The sequence below is a fragment of the Gorilla gorilla genome, chromosome 9, assembly GCF_029281585.2.
Source record: "Gorilla gorilla gorilla isolate KB3781 chromosome 9, NHGRI_mGorGor1-v2.1_pri, whole genome shotgun sequence".
In the NCBI taxonomy this organism is placed as follows: Eukaryota; Metazoa; Chordata; class Mammalia; order Primates; family Hominidae; genus Gorilla; species Gorilla gorilla.
The window spans coordinates 122,164,931-122,174,092 of record NC_073233.2 but is presented as its reverse complement, the minus strand read 5'-3'; the positions used below and the strand labels follow the sequence as shown (position 1 = coordinate 122,174,092).

Genomic DNA, 9,162 nt, shown 5'->3' with positions numbered 1-9,162 from the left:
TAGGCAGGGGCCCAAGAAAAGCCAGGATCAGGACGGCTTGGGGGAATGGTGGCAACCGCTCAAAATCAAAACACAGAATTTGGTTAAGGACTGGTTTCCCAGATGAGAAATATGTGGAGAGGGAAAATAAGGTGGGACAGAGAAACAAAAGCAAAAAGAAAGGAGAAAAGACCACAGATGAGGAAGAGAGGGGAGGAGTGGAAAGGAGAGAAAAAAGATTGGGAGAGAGGAAAAAGATGAGGGGCAGGAGGGTTGAAGAAAGCACAGCAGACGGCAAAGAGGGAGAGGAGAAAGCAAAGACAGAGAAGCAACTTCTAGGGGCTGGAGGCCCCCAGGCTGCACCTGTTCCTCCTCCTGGGAAGATTGTCCGGCGGTAGGGGTAGCTCCAGGTGGTTTCTGCTCAGCAACCCCAGGGTCAGACAGACGCGGGCCTTGGCCCCAGGAGAACAGGGCTGAAAGGTAACCCTCCCAGTGCCACCCCTGGCAGGCCAGGCCTTGTTTGGCTCCCCAGGTGGGTGGCGGTGGCGCGTGGGGTGATGGCTCCCTGAGACTCCTGGTGATGCTGGAGGCCAGGCCTGATGCTTGGTGTGGGTTTACCATACCGGAGTGACCCAGCACGACAATCATGGCTGTGTCCCCTGGGTCTTGAGGAGGAGAGGGGTTATTTTGGTCAGAGACAGGCAGTGAGGACGGCCTCAGGCAGAGGTGCTGAAGCACCATGTCTAGGATTGAGTGGCTTTGGTTTTACAGCTAAAGATAGGGTGATGCTTCTATCCCCGATAAGAGGAACGGGGAAAGGGCCAGAGAAGAGGGCTTGGCCCAGACACAGGGAGATGAGACAGGGAGGGAATCGTACCCATTGAGTGTTGTGGAAATCCTTTATTCTGTCCATGACAATGCAGAGCTTGCACGGCCACCTCCCACCCATCCCCTCCCCTGCACAAGGCCACCTGCTCCAATCTCCTTTCTTAACAGCTCTTGGCTGCTATAGACGCAGGCAGGGACCTTTGATTGTGTGGAAGCTTCTTGTTGAGAAATTTCTGAAGCTTGCTTAGCCGCTAAGGAGTCAGTTGAAAATGTCTCTCTAAAGACTAAAGAAGACGTGAGACCCCCGCTTTGAGAGCTCTGGAGTAAAGGAACCTGGCCTGGTGTCAGGAGAGGTGGATGGAGTTCTGACTGCTGCTCACCAGCCGTGCAATCCTGAGCAAGTTATCCTAACACAGCCACGGATTCCGACTCAGCGGCCCGCTAGCATGGTAGCCCCAGGGCGGCCAGGGTTTGTCTGTTTTGTCCTTTGCTGTAATTCCCAGCGCCGACAACAGTAACTGGTACATGGTGGTCTTGCTGAATAAGTGAACAAGTGCCTACCTAGCACATTGTACCAAGGATCATACGATATTAACGTATTTAACATTTTTTAACTAAAAAGTATTAGAAAAATGTTATTCAGTGCATATGTGCCTTGTAAATGTGGCATAAAAGTGACACATAGATAAGTCTAAATATGTGTAATACAGAGCTTTCTTTTTCCCAGTCCCCACACAAAAATCTTAATTCCTCTACCATGCTCCCCACACAAGAAAAGGCAAAAAAAAACAACAACAACAAAAAAAACCAAGTACTTCAATAAAAAGGTGGGACGCTTCAAGCGAGAGACAACTGAATTAACTTTATTCTCTTCTAACTGCAGATTCAAGGTATACAACTGAACATTGCTATTTTTCTTATGAGACTTATAAATAAAAATACAAAAAATGTTCACTACAAAAAAATCTACCGTTAGTAGGATGTAAAAAATATTCTCTTTGCTATAGAAGGCACAAACTTCACTTAGTGACACATGGAGAGAGAAAAAAACCTGCAGCAGTAAATTCATTTTTTCTTTTTTTTTCCTTTTTTTTTTTTTAAATCTTGTCAGAAACACTGAAATTACAAAGAAACGCGTCAATCTACACGAAACGAAGGCAGATGCGGAAAGCTGCAACCAGGACTGCACAACTTCGAGTGAAACTGCTTCGGAACTAGAACAGATAAGGAGCAGCAAGCACAACTTGGGGAAGTGGGCTGGGGAGGGGGCAGCAGGAGGCAGGAGAGAGGGAGAGAGAATGATGCTGACAGAAATGAGACGGGGAGCCAGAGGGAGGAGGGGAGGGCGGGAGCGGGAGATGGAGAGGGCAAGGGTGAGAGGTGGGGAGGAGAGAAAGAAAGAGATTGATTTGTACAAAAAAGTAACCAGTAAAATTGAAGAAACAAAATTGGGCAACCCCCTAAAATTAGGCTAAGAGGAGGTGCTGAGGTAGACATTAACTAGAACATTGATGAATTAAAAACACTATTCTGTAATACAGAGCAATCCGACTGGCACTTGTGCTGTCACGACATAAGACAAGCCACAAAAACAAACAAATAACAAAACAAAACATAATACCCAAACCAAAAGGCTTAGTTTTGCTTGGTCCAGCAGGGCAGCAGGGCCCTCAGTGCTATAATTTACATACATATATATATATATTTATCTTTATATATATGGGTCGGATGTCATGGTGCACCACCACGGCTTCTTAACCTTACGAAGATCATGCATAACACTATGTGAACAAATCCTATGATACACACCAGGAGGCTGGTACCCTGTCTGCGAAGTTGGATGCCAAGGGCCCGGGGAGGCCGCAGCTGCTGGCTAACCGGCCTGCAGGGCCTGCACCCCTCTTTCTCCCCACCCTTTTCCCCTGACCCAACCTCTCTGGTTTGTCCTGCGCCCCTCGCCTGGCCATATCTGCCTTTTTCCTCTCCCCATCTGTCCCACCGCATAGGGTGAGTCTCGCCTTTCATCCTCCCACTGAAATATCCAGGTAAGTGCCACCATTACAGCCAAGCCGGCAGAGGCTCCAGGAAGGAGGAGGTATGATGGGAGGGGGAAAGATGACCACAGGATGGGCCTAGGAAAAGTGAATGAACAGAGTCTCATCTTCTGCTTTTCTGTTTCACATCCTGGTGCGTCCCCAGTTTTCACCCTAGCTCGGCTTGCCGGGAAACAGGCCCAAAAACTACCCTGACCCTGCCACCCCTCATGGACAGAGTCGAAAGGCTGCCCCACCTCTGCTCTCTCCCCTATAGGGAGGTAAGCTCAATGGCCCTCTTTCATCCACAGCAACTGTACCAATAGCATCCAGAAAGGTACCATACACTTGTGAAAAATTGCAGCAGTTTTTTTTTCTTTTTTTTCTCAACATGGAAAAACTGTTCAGGCACAAAGATTAAACAAGCCCGCGTTGCATCCCTTGGATTGTACTGAATCACTGGGTCCCCCAGCCTCCCTACCCACCCCTGCACCCCAGATCTGCCTTCCCCATATTCATGGCCTCCTCCTCCAAAGCAGCCCAAAGCAGCAATGATATTTACTATTTTATATCAATCTCTTGCTATATATATATATCTATATATCTATATATTTGTCTATCCTATATATACATAGGATTTTAATGCTTTGAATGAGTGAAGGAGTGAATAGGGAAACAGCACATGAGTGAGGTGTAAATGTCACCAAATGCATTAAGGGACATATTTGTAGGAGCTGGACATGGGAAAGGGACTATTAACCAACGTGGCCTTGCCAGGCTGGAGAAGTTTTTCACTGTGCTGGATAAGGCAGTAGCAAGCAGTTGTCAGCAGTACCACAGCTAAAGGCAGCCAGGGGGCCGAAGGAGTCAGGTGGCATGAAGAGGGGAGGACAGATATTCAGATCCCACCTGGGGAGAGACCCCTGTCTACCCTCCTCCTCTCCCCTTAACTCCAGACACATATAAAGCCTCCAGACAGCCTCTTAGCTTGCCCCCTGGCCACTAGGCCGTGCAACATTAGAACTGTTCTGTTGTTGTAGGTAGGAAGTTGGAGAAGAGGCATGTTAGACTCTATTCAGGTGTCTTCATGGGGAGAGGAAGGTACAATAAGTTCAGAGGTGTCCCCAGACAGTAGCCCTCAGAAACCACACTCCCCTGAGCTCTCCCCATACCTCCCTACTGGGGTCTGCAGGGCCCATGGGGTTGGGTGGGGCATCCAGGTGCTGATTTAGTACCATCCAATGCTGCAACACCAGATTACGACAATACTGCATGATTTAACACACAACCACACACACAAAGCACACACGCACACGCACACACATGTACAAAGGGATATTTTGGTGGTGGTGGATTTTTTTTTGTCTTTTGTCTTCCTATTCACATTACAAAAGGAAAGGGCAAGGTTCTGCAGAACTGACGAAGGAACTAACAGATACTACAAAAATATTACAATTTGTAAAGATTAGCTCAACCCTCTCAGCTTTTATGAATGGAGCTGGGAGGGGCCCAGGCTGAGTGGGAAGGGCACGGGAGTGAGGGGGCCAGCTAGTTCTATGGAATAGTTTGATTTTTTTCTCTTCCTTCCCCACCAATGTTGAATGACATCTTGCTGTTTAAAATACTGTTTTCTGGGATTTACAGATCCCCTGAGGGCCAGCCAGTCCCCGCTTCTTCCCAGACCAGAGGAGGAAGCCATAGTGCATAATGATTTCTTACAGACGGCCCCTCCCCCAAATGATTTCACCCTTTTCACATTATAAACATGACAACTGTTCTAGTCACGTATTTCAAGTTTAACTTCTTTTCCTTTCCAAAACACTAAGTCGTTACTATAGTTGCAAAATAGCATCCTCCCTACTTTACCATCCCTAATCCACAGTCTAGTGACACCGTCCTCCCAATTCACATCCTCCCAACACACAATTTTAAGGCCTTCAGATTTGGTGGATGAGATTGAAGGGGAGGGCAGGAGGGCTGGGGCCGAGGGACGGGGGGTCGTCGCAGCAGCACCCATCCCTCCGGCTTCCCTGCATTCCTCGTGATCCTTCTCCCCAAAACCGCTTCCCTAAACCACTTTGTAAAACCTAAGATCAAAACGCAGCCACAACTTTCTCAGAGAGAGAAAGGAAAGAAAAAATAATAAAAAACTCTTACACATAAAGCATGAGATGAAACGGAGGGTCCGTCCCAAAGCAAACACAAATATTGCAAGTGTGCTTTCCAAAATTCAGGAGGGCCGGGGGAGGTTGGGGAAAAGAGGGAGGAAGAGCAGCAGAATGGGAGGCGGGAAAGGAACAAAAGAACAACTGGACAAACATAAGAGGTAGCTTTTAGAAAAACAACACCCCCACCCCAACACAACAAAACAAAGGCTGGATCCCGCCCCCCTCCCCAAAGACCAGCCGTGAAAATAGACCAATTCTGGCAATGAGAATGCACGCACAGAGGTGAGACCACACAGTTGCAAGGATCCAAACACAGGCCCTCAAACCTCAATGGCCCAGCAAATTGTAAGAAAGGTGGGATTCTCTCCAGAGTGTTTTAGGCGGAACGGATGGTGGCCACAGGTGACTTCATGCACCAGCGGAGCCAAAAGTGACTCCCTAGTGCCCTTTGGGGACCATGGACCCCAATGCAACATCCCCTCCCCACCCACGCTCTTCGCCCTCCTCGGCCCTCACATTCAGATCCTGAGTATTAACTCCTCCTGCACAGTTCCTGCCAGCTGGGAGGCTGGTCTCCAGGGGCACGGGGAGGGTCTTGGCCAGCTGAAGTCTATAAAAACAACTATTAATTTACACAAGAAACAGAAAAGAACACCCTCCCCATTCCTCCAAGCCCCAACCGAAAAAGAGATACAGAGGTTAAAAAAGCTCATGAGGTCACAAAAAACTGAGGTAATTCAAGTACAATGTGCTAACAGGGGACACAGAAAAGAAGCAAAACATAACACAAGGCCAAAGCGCTTTCAACTCCTCCTCCTCCTGCAGCTCCTCCCCCTCCTGCAGCTCCTCCTCCTCCTCCTCTCCACTGTGGACCGAGGGGCGCTGTGAGTCAGGAATTCTGTGCGACTCTCTCTGGACCTGGCTTTTCTTTCTGAGCTCACTACATCTGGGGTCCCCAGTGTGACTCAACAACTTTCTCCCTTGCCCAGCTTCCCTCACCCCACGGGCTGGGTGTCCTCTTTTCCAGGTGTGGGGCCCCTCTAGAGAAAGACATCCACAACCTACCCTTGGAACCTCAGCCCATTCATGGATTCCTTCTCCTGGGACTGAAGTAGGGCTACGTAGGGACTGTGGTTTGTTTGGTAGGATATCAGGTATTTAGTTGTGATGCTTTTCCATTTTGGAAGCAGCGCAGCAGGAATCTTGCTCACGATGGTGCTGGACTAGGGTGGGGTATTGGATTTGTTTTGTGTTCTCAGAAGGCTGAGGGTAGGAGGGGCCCTGAAGTCAGAGGCAGCTATCCCACTAGGGAACCGGAGAAGGATGGAGACACCGCCAGGTCCCTGAGGGGCCGGGACTCCCCTGGGACTTGGAGGACAGGAGTCAAGGGGAGGCTGGCAGCAAAGAGCTGGGGGAGGGGCAGGGGTCCTGAGGCTCTCAGAGACCACCAGGGGACACCCAGATGTGGCAAAGCAGAGGAAAGCAGCAGGTGGGCTGAGTGGTGGGAAGAGAAACAGAGCCCTTCCCCTCCCCAGTCAGCCGCCAGCAAACTAGAGCTGCCATTTTGAGCAGCTAGAGACCCAGCCCAGACCCATCAGCAGGGGAGCGCCCTTCTGGCTCCCCTCCTCCCTCCCTTCATCTTCTGGGGGTCTTGGTGGAGGAAGGCCGGCACAGACCGTGTGGCTCTGACCAGAGGACCTCTCACCTGCTTTCTAGCCTCCATTTCTGGACACATAAAAGAAGGTCTGGGTGAAGGGAGGAGAAAAATGTGCCACCATTTGAGTGAACAAAATACCCCACCCCATCCCAGAAAATCAGGCAAACCTCCAGCCGGGAGAGGAGGGTGGAGGCCCCCAGAGGAGGGGCAGTGGCTTGGCATCCAGGTCATCTGGAGCCCAGAGAGAATCCAAGGCCAAAAAGCTACCAGGTTTCCTTTTCCTTCTCTTTTTTTTTTTTCTTTTCCTTTTTTATTTGTCATAGTCCTTCCTTCATCTCGCTCCAACTCTTCTTTCCTGGCTCCCCGCTTGGCTCCACCGCCGCGGGCCTCCCTTCACACATAGCACAGGTAGAGGTACGTCTTCTCTATCCTCCAGTCGGGTGGGATCTCCTCGGGCTTGTGGCCCTTCATGTGCTTCTGCATGGAGGAGAGGCTGGGGCAGTACTCTGTGCAGATGGTGCACTGGTAGGGCGAGGCGCCGTTGTGCGTTCTCAGGTGCTTGATCATGGCCGAGTAGTCCCGGGAGCGCTGGTGGCAGAGCTTACACTCAAAGGGCTTCTCACCTGAGGGCGGAGGGACAGGGCAGGAGAAAGTGAGGACAGACAGAGGGCGGTGAGGGCACCATGTCACCCTCAGGCGTGCCAGGGAAGCTGGGTTCCTCCAGCTGGGCTTGCTCCAACAGAACTTTCTGGGACAATGAAGGCACCACCCAAGACGGCAGCCACCAGTCACACATGGCTATGAATGAGGCTGGTGCGACTGCAGCTCTACAGTTTTCTAATTTTATTTCATTGTAACTAATTTAAATAGCTACACATAGCTAGTTGACTACTGGATTGCCCAGCTCCTTGTCTTACTATTCTTAACTCTCCCAAGGCCACAGTGTTTTCCCTTTCTAATTAAGAAAATGGGTGTCTAGAAAGAGAAAGGCCCCAAAGTCCTCAGGAATGGCTCTTCAAGCCACAGTTCCATCCAGAGAGCAGGTGGATCGAGACCTTTCAGGGCTACAGATGGTGGGGAGCAGGGGTGGGGGAAAACTGAGGGAACCCAGTCCTTCAAATATGCTGCACCTGGGGACACCTATCCTGCTAAAGCTCTTTTTTTTTTTTTTTTTTTTTTGAGATGGAGTCTCACTCTGTTACCCAGGCTGGAATGCAGTGGTGCAATCTCAGCTCACTGCAACCTCTGCCTCCCGGGTTCAAGTGATTGTCCTGCCTCAGCCTCCCAAGTAGCTGGGATCACAGGTGCCGCCACCATGCCCGGCTAATTTTTGTATTTTTAGTACAGACAGGGATTCACCATGTTGGCAGAGCTGGACTTGAACTCCTGACTTCAAGTGATCTGCCTGCCTCGGCCTCCCAAAGTCCTGGGATTATAGGCATGAGCCCCCCAACCCGGCCTATCCTGCTAAAACCGCTAAGACCTTGCCCTGGACCCTGCCTCCCTCCTGAGGCTGGAATTGGGGGTGGGGTGGGATGGGAGGGATAAAGAACCTGGGAGTACACAGCCACACCCTAGCGTTCTATACCCCAACTTTCCTTCCATAGACTCCCCTAGAGCTGAGCAGAGGATGTAAGGGAACCTTGTTTCAATACAGTAATTAACTGGCCAGCCATCTCGCTATCAATACTCCCCCGCACACAGGCCCCAGCAAATAATGAAGTAATGAACAGCCAAAGTGATCTAACTATCGACCAGCTATTTACAATAGTCACTGCCAATACAGTTAATGATCCACCTGCCAGGTCACATCCCCAACAAGGGGCTAAGGAAACCCCAGGGCTCTGGGAAATCCTCTCGGCCACTATAGTTGTCATCAACGGACACCCAACCCTCTCCTTGTGGGCTCAAACTGGGGCACGAAAACCGAGCTCTGACAACACATAGCTCTGCTTACTGCTCCTTCTGTCCACCCTTCCCCTCCAAAGGCAACGTACTCTCCTCTAAGCCAGCAGGACCTGCCTGAAGCCACCTCTCCCCCTTCCTCTGGACAGGACAGCTGTCTCCCCTGATCAGAGGGGGTGTCTTTGTTTTCCAGCTTCCACCACCTCTCACCCTTCTGTAAATCAGCCTTCCCCACAACCAGCAGTGTGCTGGTGGTAAAGGTTTCATGACTGGCTTTCCAAAAAGCCCTGGTTTGTAGCATCTGCTGATTGCTATGATGTGAATACTCCTACAGTGGCCAATTTTAAGCAACTAAGGTGGTGTCACTGAACTTGAAGTTGTGAAGAAATGTGAAAAATTAGCTTTCACAAGCAAGCTCCAGGACTTCACTGCCCCCAACTTGGGAAACTGTGGAAGACCCTTCACTTGTTTTGTCTTTTGACCTCAGGGAAAACAGTGGCCCACATTTCTTTTTCCAATACAAAAAATAATGTGGACGGGCACGGTGGCTCACGCCTGTAATCCCAGCACTTTGGAGGCCAAGGCGGGTGAA

At 50.1% G+C, this 9,162-nt stretch overlaps 1 protein-coding gene across 3 annotated transcripts in view; it reads right to left on the bottom strand.

Moving 5' to 3' along the window:
• Positions 1–1,648: 1,648 nt before the first annotated feature.
• Positions 1,649–9,162, bottom strand: part of ZBTB16 (zinc finger and BTB domain containing 16) — a 195,784-nt gene continuing 188,270 nt past the window's right edge. For all 3 annotated transcript variants that reach the window (XM_004052158.5, XM_055356567.2, XM_055356568.2), the window contains exon 7: positions 1,649–7,288. In XM_004052158.5, the coding sequence (XP_004052206.1) occupies positions 7,059–7,288 (230 nt within the window). In that variant the 3' untranslated portion in view covers positions 1,649–7,058. The remainder of the gene's footprint in view (positions 7,289–9,162) is intronic.